The 21,917-nt window shown below is 43.0% G+C and overlaps 1 protein-coding gene across 1 annotated transcript in view; it reads left to right on the forward strand.

The window, feature by feature from the left end:
* The window catches only part of LOC120993412 (RH-like protein), a 58,074-nt gene that overhangs the window by 16,457 nt on the left and 19,700 nt on the right, over positions 1 to 21,917 (forward strand). Inside the window, exons 2-5 of the mRNA XM_040421919.1 lie at positions 577 to 763; positions 1,814 to 1,964; positions 8,641 to 8,794; positions 11,151 to 11,317. Of these exons, the coding sequence (XP_040277853.1) occupies positions 577 to 763; positions 1,814 to 1,964; positions 8,641 to 8,794; positions 11,151 to 11,317 (659 nt within the window). The remainder of the gene's footprint in view (positions 1 to 576; positions 764 to 1,813; positions 1,965 to 8,640; positions 8,795 to 11,150; positions 11,318 to 21,917) is intronic.

A 21,917-nucleotide genomic window follows, 5' to 3' on the forward strand; every position in this document is an offset into this window, starting at 1 on the left:
GATTGTGCTGATATTTGTGTCTGGAATTTAGTAGGTGTTAAATGGCCCGGTAGGTTCTAGCTGTGCATATATTGGGAGACCCTATGGATTTTAGCTAATGTACATGTATAGAAAATGTGTGAAAAACAGCTATGATAATCTAAAAAATAAAAAAGATATGAGCATCAGAATGCAAAGAGGCAAAAATATTTCTTTGGGGATGAAATTCAGAAAGGATTCCTCATGGGTTTAAAGGAAACGTCCACCCCCGTTCTACTCCATTCATCTAGTATTGATGAATGGCGATTCTCCTCTCTATATGCTGATATGATATGTACTATTGTAATGCCCACATATTGCATATACTCAAATGTAACTAGCTCATATTGCATATTTTCAAATGTATATGGTTTTCAATAAAAACAAATTGAACCATAAAGGAAACGTCCAAAAATATTATTTGATAGTAAGTTTAGCCTACCGTCCTGTTAGCAGCACAAGCAGCAGCCCATTATTTGCATGCAGTATACCGCTGAAAATGCATGATAACAAATTTTCTAATTTTATTTGTTTCTGCTGCATATTTTTCATCTTTAGCATTGCAAGATGTGACGGTCATGGTTTTCCTTGGACTTGGATTCCTTTTCGGATTCCTAAAAATGTTTGGATTTAGCGGAATTGCTTTCAACTTTTTGAATGCAGCAATAGGATTACAGTGGGCCATTATTTTAGAAACCTTAATATTTAAGAACTCCGGTGAAATTCAAAGCATTGGCATAAACAGGTATGTTATATAACATTTCCCCACTTTTTCAAATGTAATATTGCATCACTACATCGGACTATAAGGCTAAGGCTTCGTTCACATCACCGTTCAGCCTTTCCTAAACGGAGCAGGAGAACGGAAAGGCTGAGCGGTGATGTGAACGAAGCCTAAGGATAAACTGCAGCATGGTGCCACCAACAAGTCACAGCAAAATAGCATGAATTAACCATACTGTTAAAGGGGCTGTCCAAGTTAATTAAAGAAAGGCAGGAATGCTATAAGAATAATATAAAAAGTTATATACACCCTGAACCCCCTCCAGTCCAGCGCTGCTACTCTGTCCTCCCTGCCAAGGCTTTGTTTTCCTGATTGCAGCGGTCCTGATTGTAGCCAATGCCTGGCCTCAGCAGTCTCATACAGCTTTTTGGCCGCATTTTGGCTGCAGTAGACATATGGATTTGCACAAACCCTTTATTAGTCTACTTTCACAGTAGCGTTTTCAATTCCGCTTTTGAGATCCGTCATAGGATCTCAATAGCGGAAGAAAACGCTTCAGTTTTGTCCCCATTCATTGTCAATGGGGACAAAACTGAACTGAACGAAACGGAATGCTCCAATATACATTACGTTCCGTTTGGGTGCATTCCCATTGCAGACAGAAAAACGCTGCAAGCAGTGTTTTTCTGTTCGTTATGTGGCGCGGAGCAAGATGGATACAATGTAAGTCAATGGGGACAGATCAGTTTTTTCTGACACAATAAAAAACAGATCCGTCTTGAAAACCATTGAAAGTCAATGGGGGACGGATCCGTTTTTGACTTTCAATGGTGTTCAAGACGGCTCCCTCATGGCTATAGAAGACATAATACAACCGGATCCGTTCATGACGGATGCAGGCGGTTGTATTATTGTAACGGAAGCATTTTTGCACATCCATGACGGATCCGCAAAAAACGCTAATGTGAAAGTAGCCTTATTTTACACTCAAGAGCTCTGTGATAAAAAAAAAATGCATAAAGCCTATGTTTGCAATGAGATAAAATGTCTTTAATTTACACTTATTCACAGCTTAAGAAAAGGCCTAATGAGCATTTTTCCCGTCTTAATCTCATGTGGCGTAGTCTTAGGAAAAGTGAATCCTCTACAGTTGGTTGTGATGACAATGCTCGAACTACCTATATTTACTGCAAACAGATACATTATGATACATTATCTTACGGTAAGAGATGCTTGTGCTAAAAGAATATCTGTCTTGATTTCATTCAGTCTTAGGGTTTGCCTTCGTTCAGGTCATAGTATGTCTTGTACTGGTAAGATAAAATCAACTAAGGAAGCCATGTCTTCAAGTTTCTAAACAAATCTTAGAGAAGTAACTGTTTTGGGTAATAAAAAATCTTCAGAATTTCTTAACAGTTGGGGTATTCCAAATGTTAACCGTTATCACCTAACCATGGGATATTTTAGATCAGTGTATGTTGGACAGCTGGGACCCTCACCAATCACTAGAATGGGGGACTCCAGTCTCACGTCGAGGCTTCTATGCCTCTCATAGGGTTTTATAAAGCAGCTATGCAAATGCTCAACCTCTGCTTCATATAGCCCGCACCCTTTAAAATCCCCCCCAATCTAACATTTATTTAATCTGGTCACTAAAGTATTTTGTGCATATGTAGACAAACAGGCAAAATGAAGAGGGAGTGAGCAGAATAACAACACCAAAACAGTACATAAAAATTATAAGGGAGATTTATGAATTTATCTAATGGTATCAGCCTTAGTATTAGTCTCAACACTGTATAAATACACATCATGAGAATCTGTTGTAGAAATCTGAGGTGGTTTGCATGCCGTGGATCTGCCTGCAGATTTACTGTAGCCCCATTCAATAAGGCGATTCTGCATTCGGACATCCACCTCTGTTTCTATGGGTTTTCTGCATGGAAACCGCACCAAGAACGCAAATATCGCTATGTTTTTTGGCAATGTGGTTTTAGATACCACAAGTACAAAAATATCTCTCGTATTAACCATAGTGAGGTTTTCCCATTGAAAACAATAGGAGGCTGATTCTGCATATATTCCATTTCCGTTTCACCCAAGAATTTGCAAGAAAATTCACAAAGAAAAAATGTGTTACAGTAGTGGGTTTGGAACTGGATAATCTTAAGGGCATTATGATTGTAGTCCCCTCCCTGGTATTCACCCTTCAACCCCTTCACAGGGATAAGGATTTTTCTGCAGGGGAACCACCAGGCCGCTGCCTCCTTTAGTAGTCTCTGTGTGACTGACAATTGACCCACTGTGGTCAGAGACACCAAGAGGCAGTGGCGTCTCTAGCTTTCAAATTTTGGGGGGGCACACTGGGGGCCAGGACAAAAGTAGGGGGGGCAGCTATAACAATGATACATTTACACAAGTACGCTTAGAAATGCTGCAATACTTTACCCAATACCTAAAACCGCAACAGGGAAGAAAAGTCCAGCTGTCTGTGGATGACACTTTTATAGAGAGGGGGATCTGTGGATGACACTGCTATGGGGGGGATCTGTGGATGCCACATACCGTATATAGCATCTTATGCTAATATGTGTCATCCACAGATCCACCCCATGACAGTGTCATCCACAGATCTCTCTCCCTATAACAGTGTCATCCACAGATCTCCCTCCCCGCCTCTCACAGGAGTGTACATATATAAAATAAACATATTTCACATGAACACTTACAGTTACTTGGCTTGGCCCTTGGGGATCTCGGACGCCACTTCACCACTTTGGCCGGGGGCTCGGCGGAGCTGATGTTGTGTTTTATCCTAATGAGAAAGATTTCATAATAAGGATTTGGAGAAAGGGCAGAGGGATAGTAGAGCAGAGAGAGGCTGGTGCTGCTACTAGGGGGTCATACCATGGGGGAGTAATAAAGCCCACCATAATGCCCCCCAGTAGAAATAATTCTCCTTATAATGTGCAAAACATACCCCCTTATGCCCCCAGTTGAGCTATTGTGCCAGTATAAAATACCCCTATATAGTGCCCCAGTAAATGCCTCCATAGTGCTCCTCTCCCCCCTTCCTGCTAGTGCCCCCCATAATGTACCAGTATAAAATGCCCCATATATCGTGCCCCAGTAGATGCCCTCAGTGTCCCCCATAATTTGCACGTATAAAATACCCCTTCTTAGTGCCCCCCGTAGATGACTCCATAGTACTCCTGTCTCCCCTTCTCCATAGTACCCACCATAATGTGTCCCAGTATAAAATGCTACTGTACAGAGCCCCCCATATAAAACACCCCTTCTTTGTGGCCTCAGTAGATGCCCCTATAGTGCCCACCAATAATGTGCCAGTAATAAGTGCCCTCAATAACGTGCCACTGCCAGTAACAAGAGCCCCCCAATGTGCCAGTAATAAGCCCCCATCACGTGCCAGTAACAAGAGCCCCCATCACGTGCCAGTAATAAGCCCCCCATCACGTGCCAGTAATAAGCCCCCCATCACGTGCCAGTAATAAGCCCCCCATCACGTGCCAGTAATAAGCCCCCCAATGTGCCAGTAATAAGCCCCCATCACGTGCCAGTAATAAGCCCCCCCATTACGTGCTGGTAATAAGCCCCCCATCACGTGCCAGTAATAAGCCCCCCATCACGTGCCAGTAATAAGCCCCCCAATGTGCCAGTAATAAGCCCCCCCATTACGTGCCAGTATTAAGCCCCCCATCATGTGTCAGTATTAAGCCCCCCCATCATGTGCCAGTATTAAGTCCCCCCATCATGTGCCAGTATTAAGTCCCCCATCATCATGTGCCAGTATTAAGTCCCCCCCATCATCATGTGCCAGTATTAAGTCCCCCCCATCATCATGTGCCAGTATTAAGTCCCCCCCATCATCATGTGCCAGTATTAAGTCCCCCCCCCATCATCATGTGCCAGTATTAAGTCCCCCCCCATTGTAATAAGCCCCCCCATTGTAATAAGCCCCCCCAATGTGCCAGTAACACTATTGTAAAAAAAACAAAAAAAAAAACACTTATACTTACCTCAGTGTCAGCGATGCGATGCAGACTCTTCCTGTGTCCCGCGATGTAAGGCTCAGGTGGCGCGATGACGTCATCGCCCCGCCTGCGCCGGCCTCTGATAGGCTGCCGGCCTAGTGCCTGCAGCCTATCAGAGGAAGGGGAAGGGACACGCCTCTCCCTCCCCTGCACCTCCGCTGGCACAAGCAGGTTACAATGGAGATGAGCGCAATGGAAGCGCTCATCTCCCTGTGCCCGGCGGTGGCGACGGCTCACTTGGGGGGCATTTTAGTTGGGGGGGGCACAGCATGATGTAGGGGGGGCCGTGGCCCCCTCTGCCCCCCCCCCCTGGCGACGCCACTGCCAAGAGGTCAGGCAAAAATCTTAGTCAAGGACAGGCCAATTTCAGGCCAGGCAGAGTATGTGCTTAACGATAAATGGTCCGAGTTTAGGCAGGCAGTGATGGAAGTCAGGCACCAAAAGATCAGAGTCCAGTAAACAGGCAGAGATTGGTACACAGACAGACAACAGAAACTGCACAGCTTCACATGAACAAGCAAGCTAAGGAACCTATTGCTTAGACACCCTCCCACAGAGGAAGGTCCATTAAGGGCCCCAGGGTTGCCAGCCTTTAGCTGTTGAAGATTAGGGTGCATGGGCACTGGTCCTTTAAGAGCCAGAGGGAGCCCCTATGCGTATGCCCAGGCCACCCAAATCATGTATTAGAATGGCATGTAATGCACATGCTCACACTAGTGCTATTAGCCTCTGTAGAGAAACCACTGTGCATGCGCTGTCATACAGCTCTACTGAGGCACCTATATATGTTGTATTTCAGAAGAAAAAGAATCTCTAGCAACATAAGAAAAGCAAGGGTATGGTAAAGAAGTTGCATGGTTTCCAATATTGATGACCTACCTCAGGATAGGTTATCATTTTGGTGGGGGTCTGACTCCTGGAACCCTGACGATCAGCTGCTTGAAGAACCCCCGCCGATCAGCTGTTTGTACAAGTGCTTCACCATTGCAATGTCAACGATAAGGAGGTAAACAGTGAAGAGAATGCAGCGATCATACAAGCGCTGCAGTCCCTTCAAACAGATGATCGTGGGGGTGCCAGGAGTCGGACCCCGCCGATGTGATACTGATGACCTATCCTGAGAATAGGTCATCAATATCGGAAACCGGACAACCAGAAATAATACCTTCAAATCTTATTTTTTTTAAAGAGCGCTTTTACAAAAAAGTATATTTTTTTTGTTAAAAAACACTCGTATTGAAATGTATAAAAAAATGGGTAGGCTCACCAGGTACTGATATTCCGGAGCTCGGCCTGCTCTCTACCAAAAGGCCTCAGAATAGACACAAGAAAATATACAATTGGCTAGCTCACGATAAAACATCACATTTAATATTTAAAAACATATACCCTTATAATAATAAATAAAAAAAACAATAAGAAACAATATATTGAGATCAAATAAGGAATATGTTCCCTAATGAAATATATTAGGTTTGTATATATAAAAATAAAGATTGAAATAAAAATAAAAATAAATGTATCGGTCTTGGTCCCTTTTAATATTATCACATGCGGAGCTCACGCATGCGCAGTTATAAATTGACAGCTTTGCTGTCTAGAACCTTAATCTCCTTGATTAGTATCCTGTATGTATTAATTATCTTCAACAGTGCAGTTCATAAAGTTCATACATTTGTACTGTTATGATTATGAATTATTATTTTTGTTGTGTTCCATCACATTATATAATGCTCTTCACTGCACATGTTATCCTCAGTTAAGTAGATGGTATATGTTGAATTCTGCGTTACTGCAGCAGTACCACAATGTTATTAGATATATATCTCAAAGTGTTCCTTAACAGAAGGTATCAGAATAGTCCACGTTGAGCAATATATGTTATGTGCTCATTCCTGTTTGGTAGATGTCTTTCATTACACTTCAAACATTTATTAGATCCTTTTGTTTGTCCTGCGCTGACCGTGCTTGTATTATCTTGCCGGCCGAGATGTTTGCACACATGCGCTGTGCGCTCTTACCCATGCCGGACCTCTGGAGGTGAAATTGGATATCTCATTATAGTTGTGGTGATCATAAGAAATATAGTTGGTACTTCTTAGGAGATATATTTGGTGCTGCTTCACCGTCTAGCCAAGCTCGTTTGGGAACTAAATGTTCCTTCCACAGTGGCAGAAAAATATACTTTTTTCTGCAATTGAGGAAGGAACATTTAGTTCCGAAATGCGTCTTGTCTAGACGGTGAAGCAGCACCAAGTATATCTCCTAAGAAGTACCAACTATATTTCTTATGATCAGCACAACTATAATGATATCTCCACAGCTGAGTTGTTATCAGTGATTGATAGCATTCCGTGTGTAAGTGTGTATACAGAGATATCTGTCAGTCACTGATAGTTGTACATGGGGGAAGTGTTATCAGTGATTCATAGCATTTTCTGTGTAAGTGTGTATACAGAGATAGCTGTCAGCAGTCTGGAACTTCAGTGCCTAGGGCCCACCAGTAAAATATATTTTGGGGGCCTACTGTACAGATATGTTCAAATATTACCTGCTCACATAGCAGCAAGATGCTACAAGATGATTGACTATGGGGTTTCCTGCAACATTTTTGAGAAGGTGGATCCCTGGCAAAAGAGGATACTGGCTAGCCTGCCTCTATATCTAGAAGTCATTTCAGCCTCCTGATGCATCTATAATAATAAACTGAGTATTTTCTTATATTATCTACCCAGTTTTTTATACGAACATATCCTGCTTGAGAAGCTGTACACTGCCTACCTATATGTAGTGAAATAAGTCTACTGTGTTATGTGCCACTTGTGCAGGGGGTAGGAGACTAGGGGCCCACCTTGCTCAGGGGCCCACCAGGGCATTCACCTGTAACCCTGTGGGATAGTTTGAGCCTGGCTGTCACTCACTGCAGCTGTATGAGGATGAGGGATCGCAATAGTGAGTAAGTGTGTATGGAGAGATAGCTGTCAATTACTGATACAGTCCTGATCAAAAGTTTAAGACCACTTGAAAAATGGCAAAAAATCATAATTTACATTGTTGGATCCTAACAAGGTTCCAAGTAGAGCTTCAACATGCAACAAGAAGAAATGAGAGTGAGACAAAACTTTTTTTGAGCATTCAATTAATTGAAAATAACGATTAAACTTAAACAGGCTGTTTTTCAGCTGATCAAAAGTTTAGGACCACATGCCTTTAAAAGGCCAAATCTGTGCAAAGATGTGGATTCATTGTAATTTTCTGTCCGGTAGTCACACGTTGTGATGGCAAAGGCAAAAAAACTCTCCCTTTTTGAACGTGGTCGGGTTGTTGAACTGCATAAGTCGCCGGACCGCCGCTCCGCCGCTCCGTCCCCATTGACTATAATGGGGACAGGGGCGGAGCTCCGGCGCAGCACGAAAGCCGCCGGACTAAAAAGTCCTGCATGTCCGACTTTTTAGTCCGGCGGCTTTCGCCGTGCACCGCCGGAGCTCCGCCCCCGTCCACATTATAGTCAATGGGGACGGAGCCGGCAACATGGCGAAATAGCGGCAGGACGGATCCGACATGGTGAATAGCATGTCGGATCCGTCCTGCCGCAAGTGTGAAAGAGGCCTTAAAAAATAGCAGGTATTGTATTGTATTTCAGTGCAACTTGGACTAATGCCAGCGTATGAACCCACTCCTTTTTGTTTTTACATATAAACTTTTCTGTTTATGTTTTTGTGCACACTGAAGTTCTTATGTGACCCATTGTGTTTCCTTTGTGGATTATACACAATCTTATTATATTGAAATGATTTTCTGTAATAATAATAATAAAGAAAATTATGTTTGTTTTGTGCTTTCTAGATGACTAATCATAATAGCATGATGCATGGTCATATTTTTGGGGCATATTTTGGGCTTGCCGTGTCATGGTCAATGATACCACCTTTAACTGGAAACAAGGCTAGTGAAGAGTATGAGAAATCTACACCCATCTCACAACTTTTTTCCATTTTGGGTAAGAGCTACTGTCCAGAAACCACAAAATGAATATGTATTATAAGCGTCACTCCATGGAACACTGCTACACAGTGTAAGAATGGGATTACCAAAAAGACAGGAAACACAAATAAAATTCATAATAGTAAGGTGTGAGAAGTTTTTATTATGGTGAAAAATGTTTTTCCAAAATGTCCTTTCTTCTGTTTTGGTCCTCAGGTACTTCAATAGCATATTCTTGATTTCTGAAATAATATTAATCCATCTTGTTGTTTGTCCTCGTCCTTTTAATTCTTATGAGCATAACTGTTGGCTCCACTGAGCCAGGCTTTCTCATAATATACCCAAAATTAAAGAGGAAAAATAGTGTTAAATGGTATGTCACCTTGAGCTACCATTTGTGTCATAGGTTGGTAAAAACTTTTTCATACCAGAGCAGTCAAGGATTTTTGGACAGGCACTGTCCATATTAGAGGTAGACTTATGTAACTAACCATTGGATAGAATAATTTTGCAGTGTATTTTATGATGTACTATTGACAATAGCATTAATGCCAGTTTGTTATTATTTCAGGAATCAGAATTAATAGGACACCCTAGATGAAAACTTACGGGCACATTTATTAAGACCGGTGTTTTATAAGTTGGTCTTAATAAAGCCCCATAGCTGGCAGAGGATATGCTAAAGTTATGAAGAGGCGCAGGCCTCTCCATAACTTCGGCACATCCAGCACTAGTTCAAAATGTAAGACAGCTTCCGAGCTATCGTACATTTAGACTATTTTCTATACCTAAAACAACCGTAGAAAATGGTAAATAAGATAGGCTTAGGCTATTTTCACACTTGCGGCAGTGTGATCCAGCAAGCAGTTCCGTCGTCGGAACTGCCCGCCGGATCTGCCGATCTGGATGTGACCGAAAGCATTTGTGAGACGCATCCGGATGAGGATCCGTCTCACAAATGCATTGCAAGAACGGATCCGTCTCTCTGCTTGTCATGCGGACAGACGGATCTGTCTTGTATCTTTTTTCACATTTTTACCGGTCTGCGCCGGCATTCCGGTATTTTGAATGCCGGATCCGGCACTAATACATTCCTATGGGGAAAAATGCCGGATCCGGCATTCAGGCAAGTCTTCAGTTTTTTTCACCTGAGATAAAACCGTTTTATCTTTTGCCTGATCAGTCAAAATGACTGAACTGAAGACATGCTGATGCATCCTGAGTGGATTACTCTCCATTCAGAATGCATGGGGATATGCCGGATCAGTTCTTTTCTGGTATAGAGCCCCTGTGACGGAACTCTATGCCTGAAAAGAAAAACGCTAGTGAAAGTACCCTTACCGGCTTGTCCCATTCACTGCCCTCACCAGACCCATAATTTTAGACCTTGAGTGAGCGGGGAAAAGTCACAGATAGCGGCGCAACTAACCATTGCACTACCATCTGCACCTGAAATATAATTTATGCCTATTTCAGAATAGTAAATGACCTCCTTAGTTCTTCTCAAGGAAATAGAGATTCTATTAATTAAAATTATAGAATAGAATCCTACAAGTGCCACATGTGACACATAAAGTAGTTTTTACTTACTGTAGATGTTGGCCATTTCAAATATGTTACACATCAATGGACAACTAACTTTGTCATGGAGAATCTCAAATTACCTCGGTCTGAAGTACGATACCACTAGATACCAGACACTGAAGACAATAATACCGGTGAAGAGTGTGATTTTCCAAGGTATGTGAAGGGAAAAGAATATTAAAACCCTTATATTGTGACCTGCTAGCCTCAGTTATGATTCAGGATCCCCATAAACTGAAAATATGTATAAGTGGGGGTACACTAACAATAATGATATGTCCACAGTGACTTACCGTAAACGTCTGATAGATATTGATCTAATTTCTCTCTGAAATCTTTATGAAGCGCAAATGGGCCAGACCCACCAGGTTATTGGTCAATGCATCCAGGGAGAGAATGAATGAAGAGGTGGCCATGCACATGCATTACCCTCTCTCTGTTCGCTTTATTGAGTAGCTACAAAAACAGCTAAAAATGTAAAAATAATAACATGTTGTGTAGTGAACAGTAACTGATATCAAGAGTGGTCAAAGCCTGCTCTTGTACTCTTTCTGGAACCTTAAGGCAATCTTTTTTTTATTTTTATTTTCTTTAATCTATTCTACTGGGTTACCTGTTTCACCATTAACATCCCATTCAGTAGTCATAGCTGGTGCACAGAATGAATGCTGTGATCACATACTGAGATTCATTCATCCACACAGAGATGCATAGTTCAAAGAAGATATACAATTTTGATTAGATTCATTGTTACATTGCTTTGACAAATTAATTTCTTTCTTTTCCAGGAACTCTATTCCTGTGGATGTTCTGGCCTTCATTTAACTCTATAACATTGACGGATCCCCACCAGTTAAGAAACGCTGTCTACAATACATTTTTCGCTCTGGCCACTAGCACTGTCACAGTGTTTTCTGTATCTGCATTACTGCACCAGGAGGGGAAATTTAAAATGGTAATAGTTATTACTATGCATATTACATTGCTATGCTTCAGTATAATGTTGTCAAACCCAGACCCTCAAACTAATAATATTTATAATAATTCTGTCCCCTTATATTATAGAGTGGCTTTTGGCACCCTTAGAAACCGAGGCCTGTTACAGGAATGATAATGATCATTAGAAAAGTTTGGATGTTGATACTGCTGACATCAGACTTTTAAGACAAATGGGACGAGAACAGTAGTAAAGGCTCCTTTACATGGGACAACTGGGCAGGCAGTTACTGGGAATGAACTGTTCTTCTCGATAACTGTCTGCTCATCAGTGGTGGTGAAAGTTGTGTTTACATGTACAGCATGTACAGTCACCTCCACTGTATAACATAGCTGTCACCTCCCGGCTAGGGCAATGGCTCAGTTACTGAGCTGGTGCCATATTTAAACACCCAGCGTCTGCCAGACACGTATGACAGATATTACCAAGGTGGTAAAGGTGATCATACACATGAAATAACTCTCAACCACTCATTCAGCTGACAGCTATTACTCCAAACTCCATCATAAACATTCATGATGGACTTGGTCGAGCATGCATACATATTTTTAGTCAAATCTGTTTTTATTAACAAATAAATGTCACATTGTACAGAAGGGAAAAACAGAACATTTACCAATGCTTATACAGTAATACAGATAACCAAGTGCACCAGTTCACATTGACAATCTGGATAATCTGGACTCTTAGGCATAAGCCTGACAACACAAGTAGGTGAACAAGTACAACCGATTCAAGCAGTTCCATTTATCCCTCGAAGTACGCAAAGGTAAGCTGAGGAACCAAAGAAAATATAAGAAAATACAACAACAAACGAAAAATTACAAAAATAAATAAATAAATCCTGCCTACTTGACTCTCTCCTGTGTAATACAAAGTTTCATCATCTCCTAGATCAAAGGCTAGACTAAAGGGCACACTCCAGCTTTAAGTTATATTGCGCTACATTTAGGACAGATCTGATGGTCCATCACTTTCTACAGTAACCCATAAAGACTCTCTAAGGTCCTGTTTCTACTTTTGGAACTATCACTATCTAGTCTCCCTCATTCCTCTTATCTTTAGTATATTTAATCCATGGTCCCCAGACTTGCAAATATTTGTCTCTGGTATGACATGTCTATCCCACTAACTCTTCCATTCTACAGATGTCATCCATTTTATCATGCCACATTTTAACTGACAGTGGGTCTTTATCCTTCCATTTTATAGGTATCAATAGCTTAGCAGCCGCTATCATATGTGTGGGTAGGTTCATTCTACCCGGTCTGAAGATGGCCGAAGGTAACCACATTAGGACTAACTCCGGTGTAAGCTTCAAATTCACTAAGCAAATCTGGTTAATCAGTTTTTCAATATCATCCCAAAACCTCCTCAGACTCGGGCAGAACCACCAGATGTGAGATAGAGATCCCCTACCCTCTTCGCACCTCCAGCAGAGATCATCTATCCCTAACCAGTGGCGTCTCTAGCTTTCAAATTTTGGGGGGGGCACACTGGGGGCCAGGACAAAAGTAGGGGGGGGGGGCAGCTATAACAACGATACATTTACACAAGTATGCTAAGAAATGCTGCAATACTTTACCCAATACCTAAAACCGCAACAGGGAAGAAAAGTCCAGCTGTCTGTGGATGACACTTTTATAGAGAGGGGGATCTGTGGATGACACTGCTATGGGGGGGATCTGTGGATGCCACGTACCGTATATAGCATCTTATGCTATATGTGTCAGCCACAGATCCACCCCATGACAGTGTCATCCCCATTTCCCCCTCCATAACAGTTTCATCCACAGATCTCCCTCCCCGCCTCTCACAGGAGTGTACATATATAAAATAAACATATTTCACATGAACACTTACAGTTACTTGGCTTGCCCCTTGGGGATCTCGGACACCACTTCAACACTTTGGCCGGGGGCTCGGCGGAGCTGATGTTGTGTTTTATCCTAATGAGAAAGATTTCATAATAAGGATTTGGTGAAGGGACAGAGGGATAGCAGAGCAGGGAGAGGCTGGTGCTGCTACTAGGGGGTCATACCATGGGGGAGTAATAAAACCCACCATAATGCCCCCCAGTAGAAATAATTCTCCTTATAATGTGCAAAACATACCCCCTTATGCCCCCAGTTGAGCTAATGTCCCCCATAATGTGCCAGTATAAAAAAAACCTATATAGTGCCCCAGTAAATGCCTCCATAGTGCTCCTCTCCCCCCTTCCTGCTAGGGCCCCCCATAATGTACCAGTATAAAATGCCCCATATATATCGTTCCCCAGTAGATGCCCTCAGTGTCCCCCATAATTTGCAAGTATAAAATACCCCTTCTTAGTGCCCCCCGTAGATGACTCCATAGTACTCCTGTCTCCCCTTCTCCATAGTACCCACCATAATGTGTCCCAGTATAAAATGCTACTGTACAGAGCCCCCCATATAAAACACCCCTTCTTTGTGGCCTCAGTAGATGCCGCTATAGTGCCCACCAATAATGTGCCAGTAATAAGTGCCCTCAATAACGTGCCACTGCCAGTAACAAGAGCCCCCCAATGTGCCAGTAATAAGCCCCCATCATGTGCCAGTAACAAGAGCCCCCATCACGTGCCAGTAACAAGAGCCCCCATCACGTGCCAGTAATAAGCCCCCCAATGTGCCAGTAATAAGCCCCCCATTACGTGCTAGTAATAAGCCCCCCCATTACGTGCCAGTATTAAGCACCCCCATCATGTGCCAGTATTAAGCCCCCCCATGTTCCAGTATTAAGCCCCCCCATCATGTGCCAGTATTAAGCCCCCCATCGTGCCAGTATTAAGCCCCCCCATCATGTGCCAGTATTAAGCCCCCCCATCATGTGCCAGTATTAAGCCCCCCATCATGTGCCAGTATTAAGTCCCCCCCATCATGTGCCAGTATTAAGTCCCCCCCATCATCATGTGCCAGTATTAAGTCCCCCCCATCATCATGTGCCAGTATTAAGTCCCCCCATCATGTGCCAGTATTAAGTCCCCCCCATCATCATGTGCCAGTATTAAGTCCCCCCCATCATCATGTGCCAGTATTAAGTCCCCCCATCATCATGTGCCAGTATTAAGTCCCCCCATCATGTGCCAGTATTAAGTCCCCATCATCATGTGCCAGTATTAAGTCCCCCCCATCATCATGTGCCAGTATTAAGTCCCCCCCATCATCATGTGCCAGTATTAAGTCCCCCCCATCATCATGTGCCAGTTTTAAGTCCCCCCCATCATGTGCCAGTATTAAGTCCCCCCCATCATGTGCCAGTATTAAGTCCCCCCCATTGTAATAAGCCCCCATAATGTGCCAGTAACACTATTGTAAAAAACAAAACAAAAAAAAAACACTTATTATACTTACCTCAGTGTCAGCGATGCGATGCAGACTCTTTCTGTGTCCCGCGCTGTAAGGCTCAGGCGGCGCGATGACGTCATCGCGCCGCCTGCGCCGGTCTCTGATAGGCTGCCGGCCTAGTGCCTGCAGCCTATCAGAGGAAGGGGAAGGGACACGCCTCTCCCTCCCCCAGTGGCGTAGCGTGGGTTGCCAGCACCCGGGGCAAGCCAAAAATTGCGCCCCCCCCCTACCCCAGGCACGCCCCTTTTAACAGATACTGTAATAGATCACCTGCAGTCCTATGTAACACCACAGATAACACAGTGATAACTCTGAGTACAGATAATGTAGTAGATGGGTGTAAGCCCCCAGAATTCAGAACACACACAGTGTGACCTGAAGTCTGGGGCCGAATGCGGCAGTGTGGACCATATTCTCAATCTCCTCCCCCAACCCTACTGAAACAGATATGTGCATGGACATTATTATTACAGTATAATACCGCCCCATACCTGTTACATCCAGTGATGTCTCCTGTGATGTAGACTCTCCTCGACGTCTTCATTCAGAGATAAGACCGCCATGATACTTTCTTTCAGCCGCTTCTCGTCTCTGCAGAGTTTCACAGATTTTTTTTTAGGTTCCTCACTTTACTCTCATCCTCTCCTTCCTGGTGTCTCAACACTGTCATCCTGCTGCCCCCCAATACTGTGCTAGACTAGCCAGACAGATAGTCCCCCATTCCTCATAATATTATTTCCCCTGTATATTATAATGTCCCCCTCTTTGTTAATAATACAATAGCCCCCTCTTTGTTATTAATATAATGTCCCCGCTTTATTATTAATATAATGTCCCCGCTTTGTTATTAATATAATAGCCCCCTCTTTATTATTAATATAATGGCCCCCTCTTTGTTATTAAAGAGGGGGCCATTATATTAATAATAAAGAGGGGATCATTATATTAATAATAAAGAGGGGGCCATTATATTAATAATAAAGAGGGGGCCATTATATTAATAATAAAGAGGGGATCATTATATTAATAATAAAGAGGGGATCATTATATTAATAATAAAGAGGGGTCCATTATATTAATAATAAAGAGGGGGCCATTATATTAATAATAAAGAGGGGGCCATTACATTAATAATAAAGAGGGGGCCATTATATTAATAATAAAGAGGGGGCCATTACATTAATAATAAAGAGGGGGCCATTATATTAATAATAAAGAGGGGGTCATTATATTAATAATAAAGAGGGGGCCATTATATTAATAATAAAGAGGGGGCCATTACATTAATAATAAAGAGGGGGACATTACATTAATACTAATTACACAGGGTGGGACTCAGGGACTGTCACTCACTCTGGGTCGCTTGAATCACTCTCTGCCTGGAGTCTGGACTTCAGTTCTTCATCTTCATTCAGGCTCCGGCTACTGGCTCTGCACTCACTGCCTTTCCTGCCTGGAAGGTGGGCGGAGCCTATCGGGAACTGCCGTGCATGCCCCGCCCCCTCTCCCCTCCTCACTCTGCTCTGCAGCCGGACGCTGTGTGAAGACGCTGGCGGCTCACTTCACTTAGGGGGGCATTTTAGTTGGGGGGGCACATGGGGGGGCACAGCATGATGTAGGGGGGGCCGTGGCCCCCTCTGGCCCCTCCCCCTGGCGACGCCACTGTCCCTAACCCCATTTGGAATAGCCATTCAGGAGTTCTGTACCATCTAGTGAGTATCTTCAGGGAGTTTTCCTGGGTCAAAATGCATTTTGAGAATCCATGTGAATGAGATAGAACAAATCTTCTGTCACTATCATCCAGCACACAATTCAGTTCTTTCTCCCAGGCTCCTACATATGATGGTAAACTGCTATTCTTGTCTCTACACAATTGCGTATATATGAGTGATATGCATTTCGGGGGTGTTTTGGGGAGCAGTATATATATTTCTAACCATGTAGGGTCTGCGAGTGGTACGAGTCTGGACTTTTTAAACTTAGCACACGTGATTTCAAAATCTCTTTCCTGCAGAAAATCCCATTTTGCACTCTTTCCTCCACTGAGGGAGGCATAATATTCTGATTGGCTGGGCAATTTCGCAAGGTCTCCTACTATTACTCCGGGTAAGGACTTCCAAATGGGACTAGCCTCAACACGAGTTGTGTTTAGTATTTGGGGTAACATTCTGAGTGGTATCAAAGGTGACAGTCTCCCTTTCCCCATATTAAGCGCCCCTGTCTTGTTGCAAGCAATGACAGTACTCTTTGTGATAACACTAAGCAGAGAATCCCTATCTGGCTTTTTGAAAGGGAACCACAATATATAGTCTGCTGTTTTCCCCATTAAGGCAAGTTCCATCTCTATATGCATGGGTGGGGGTGTAGATCTAGTCAGGGCAATCCATCTCTCTAAGTGAATGGCTTGTATACACTGCGTGCAGAATTATTAGGCAAATGAGTATTTTGACCACATCATCCTCTTTATGCATGTTGTCTTACTCCAAGCTGTATAGCTCGAAAGCCTACTACCAATTAAGCATATTAGGTGATGTGCATCTCTGTAATGAGAAGGGGTGTGGTCTAATGACATCAACACCCTATATTAGGTGTGCATAATTATTAGGCAACTTCCTTTCCTTTGGCAAAATGGGTCAAAAGAAGGACTTGACAGGCTCAGAAAAGTCAAAAATAGTGAGATATCTTGCAGAGGGATGCAGCACTCTTAAAATTGCAAAGCTTCTGAAGCGTGATCATCGAACAATCAAGCGTTTCATTCAAAATAGTCAACAGGGTCGCAAGAAGCGTGTGGAAAAACCAAGGCGCAAAATAACTGCCCATGAACTGAGAAAAGTCAAGCGTGCAGCTGCCAAGATGCCACTTGCCACCAGTTTGGCCATATTTCAGAGCTGCAACATCACTGGAGTGCCCAAAAGCACAAGGTGTGCAATACTCAGAGACATGGCCAAGGTAAGAAAGGCTGAAAGACGACCACCACTGAACAAGACACACAAGCTGAAACATCAAGACTGGGCCAAGAAATATCTCAAGACTGATTTTTCTAAGGTTTTATGGACTGATGAAATGAGAGTGAGTCTTGATGGGCCAGATGGATGGGCCCGTGGCTGGATTGGTAAAGGGCAGAGAGCTCCAGTCCGACTCAGACGCCAGCAAGGTGGAGGTGGAGTACTGGTTTGGGCTGGTATCATCAAAGATGAGCTTGTGGGGCCTTTTCGGGTTGAGGATGGAGTCAAGCTCAACTCCCAGTCCTACTGCCAGTTTCTGGAAGACACCTTCTTCAAGCAGTGGTACAGGAAGAAGTCTGCATCCTTCAAGAAAAACATGATTTTCATGCAGGACAATGCTCCATCACACGCGTCCAAGTACTCCACAGCGTGGCTGGCAAGAAAGGGTATAAAAGAAGAAAATCTAATGACATGGCCTCCTTGTTCACCTGATCTGAACCCTATTGAGAACCTGTGGTCCATCATCAAATGTGAGATTTACAAGGAGGGAAAACAGTACACCTCTCTGAACAGTGTCTGGGAGGCTGTGGTTGCTGCTGCACGCAATGTTGATGGTGAACAGATCAAAACACTGACAGAATCCATGGATGGCAGGCTTTTGAGTGTCCTTGCAAAGAAAGGTGGCTATATTGGTCACTGATTTGTTTTTGTTTTGTTTTTGAATGTCAGAAATGTATATTTGTGAATGTTGAGATGTTATATTGGTTTCACTGGTAAAAATAAATAATTTAAATGGGTATATATTTGTTTTTTGTTAAGTTGCCTAATAATTATGCACAGTAATAGTCACCTACACACACAGATATCCCCCTAAAATAGCTAAAACTAAAAACAAACTAAAAACTACTTCCAAAAATATTCAGCTTTGATATTAATGAGTTTTTTGGGTTCATTGAGAACATGGTTGTTGTTCAATAATAAAATTAATCCTCAAAAATACAACTTGCCTAATAATCACATTTTTCCTCCCTAGCCAGGAAAGGAATGGTAAAGAGCTTTTAGTTAGGAAGGTTTCAATCTTTTTCAGCAGAGGAGGGAAGTTTAGACTGAACAACAATCTAGGATCACTAGGTATATTAATACCTAAGTACATGATAGAAGTTGAGGGCCATTTAAAGAGAGTCAAATCTTTAAGTTTAGATTGCTGTGCATGTGAAAGGGAGATCCCCAATGCTTCTGACTTATCCATATTGATCTTAAAGTTGGACAATTCCCCAAACTTTTGGAAGGTAGTCATAACCTCTGCCATAGCTTCAACTGGGTCAGTTAGCATAAGAAGCATATCATCGGCAAACGCCGCCATTTGGGTATACACCCAAATGCAACCCTTTAATAACCGGGTTTTGTCTAAATTTTAACAGCAAGGTCTCTAAGGTAAGTATAAAAAGAGTGGGGGAAAGTGGGCACCCCTGGCGCGTGCCATTACGTATTGGGAAGGCGTCCGACAGAGTTCCATTTACCATAATGCGTGCTGATGGTGAGGAGTACAGTGAGAATATGGCACTGATAAACTGTTCAAGAAATCCAAATGCTTCTAAAGCGCTACGCATGTAAAGCCAGCTGACTCTGTCGAACGCCTTCTCCGCGTCAGTACCCAATAGTACCAATGGGGTCTTGTTCTTTTTAGCATAACATACAGCATGGACTACCCTGCTAACATTATGCCTCCCTTCTCTTCCTGGGACAAACCCCACTTGCTCCTCCCCCACAAGCCCAGGCAGGAGTTTGGAGATTCTAACACTCAGCAATTTAGCCCACCACTTTAAATCGGTGTTAAGCAAGGAGATTGGTCTATAACTACCACAGGCTTCTTGATCTTTCCCCTCTTTATGAATCACTGTAATATGTGCTGCCTGAGCTTGTGGGGGTAGGGTCCCACCTCCTAATAGAGAGTTGCATAAACAGACAAATTGGGGAATAAGTATATCTCTAAACTTTTTATAATAAGCGATAGAGAACCCATCTGGGCCAGGACTTTTTCCCGATGGTATAGTGTCCAGAACTTGCGTCACCTCCTCTGCTGTAAAGGGTCTAAGTAACTCCATGTTGTTCGCCTCTGAGATGGACGGGATCTTAATTGAGCTCATAAATTCCTTAATTTGCAAAGCCATATCATGACCTGAGTTTTTATCTTTTAAGTTATATAAGGATTCATAAAACTTACAAAACTCTCTGGCAATAGCAGGTGTGTTTGTGAGTCTATTCCCCTCTGAGGACTTTATCGCCTGTATAAAAGACCTATCCCTTTGTTGTTTAAGGAGAGCGGACATCAACTTGGTGCTTTTATTACCGTGAAGGTAATGTTTAAAACGCAGGTTCTGAAGTGTTTTGGCAGATCTAACATTGAGGATATCTTTCACTTGTTTACGTAGGGAAGCAAGGGAAATATACACCTCCTCAGTCTGCGACTTCTTATGCAAGCTTTCAAGCGTTGATATCTGCAGCAATAGAGAGTTCAGCTCTTTTAACCTACTCCTCTTCAACCTGGTGCCCAAACTAATAAGCTCACCTCTAATTACCTCTTTATGGGCCTCCCATAAAATGGAGTTTGACACCTGACCTGTCATTATTCAAAAAATAATCGCTCAGCTTCTGCGAGATTACCTGTGCGTGTAGTGCATCATCTATTAGTGTGGTGTTTAATCGCCAAGTCCAGGTTCTATGTGGCAAGTCCGCAAGCTTCACCCCTACACTGATTGGAGCATGATCAGAAATGACCGCACTGTCTATCTTGGCTTCTGTGACTAATGGAAGCGCTTGGTTAGATAAGAAAATATAGTCCAATCTCTGGTACGAATCATGTACTCTGGAGTGGAATGTATAATCCTTATCTTCTGGATGCAAAATCCTCCAGACATCTGACACTCCTAGATCTGATAATGCAAGGTGAAGCCTGCGGAGCTGCTTAGCTGACAAGTTCCTGGACCTAGTCGTGGTATCTTTCATGTTCAGATCACCTACTATAATCAACAATCCTTCCACAAAGGGTTTCAGGATTTCAAGCGTCCGCAGGATCCATCTAATCTGATTACAGTTAGGGGCGTATAGGTTCGCCATAGTTACGGTTGAGTTAAGGATTTTACCTTTAACTAGGAGGTACCTGCCTTCTGGATCAGCAATTTTTGCTGACATTTGAAACGGGATATTTTTCCCTATACCTATTGATACGCCTCTCGAGGCTGATGAGTGGAACGCATGAAGCCATAAGGGGAAGTGTCTGCTAATCACATTAGGAATATGCATATGCCTAAAATGAGTCTCCTGTATAAAGGCGATGTCAACATGCTCCTTCCTTAGAGTGTGATATAACTGACTCCTCTTTTGAGGGATATTAGCGCCATTAACATTAAGGGAGTAGACCTTCATTTCAGCCATATTCAAACATACATTTCTCTAGGTGGTTATCAGTATTATGTATGTCAAGCAAGTCAGGACATGAACAACAACAATCATATATAACTATGAACATAACAAGTGGGCTAGAGGGCCCAATGGCGTTCCAAGACGCTGTAACTCACACGCCGGCCAAAGAATCAAGGCCAGCGGGGAGGGGGGGGTAATGTGTGGATAAACCACATGACTCATCACCATCATCTCGGCCTCACAGGCTTATGAAGAAAAACCCTTAATTACAATATTAAACTGTAAGAGAACAGAAGGGTTAAAACATACATAATCATGCTAATGTTAAACCCCTAACTGATTAAGTTAGCTCCACAACTTCAACGGTGAGCGCAGGCATGTAAAGTGACTCACTATGTATATCTACATATACTAAAAATGAAAACTAAAGAGGAGTGATAGAGGAATAGACTTCTCTTATAGTGCGAAAGTCCTGCACTTCAGGTGATCCTCTTCTTTGGCGAGCGGCTTTTACCAGACGATTGCCAATTTAGGTTCAGCGGTAGCTGAGGAAGATCTGGGGGGAACGCTGTCGGCAGCCATGAAGGGATTTCCAACGGCTCCATCTGTAATGCCTCCCATATCTTAGGTAAGTCCTCTGGTGCCCGCACCGTAAGTTGACGACCATCGATATTAGTTGTTAATCCAAAAGGGAAGAGCCATTTCACCGGATACTTCTTCTCTCTCAAAGCATTCGTCAGTGGACGGAAGGCTCTCCTTTTAGCTAGCGTACTAGCTGCTAAGTCCTGGAACAGTAGAATCTTGTGTTCTTCCAGAAGAAGGTCT

This window comes from Bufo bufo, chromosome 3 (genome assembly GCF_905171765.1).
Source record: "Bufo bufo chromosome 3, aBufBuf1.1, whole genome shotgun sequence".
NCBI lineage: Eukaryota > Metazoa > Chordata > Amphibia > Anura > Bufonidae > Bufo > Bufo bufo.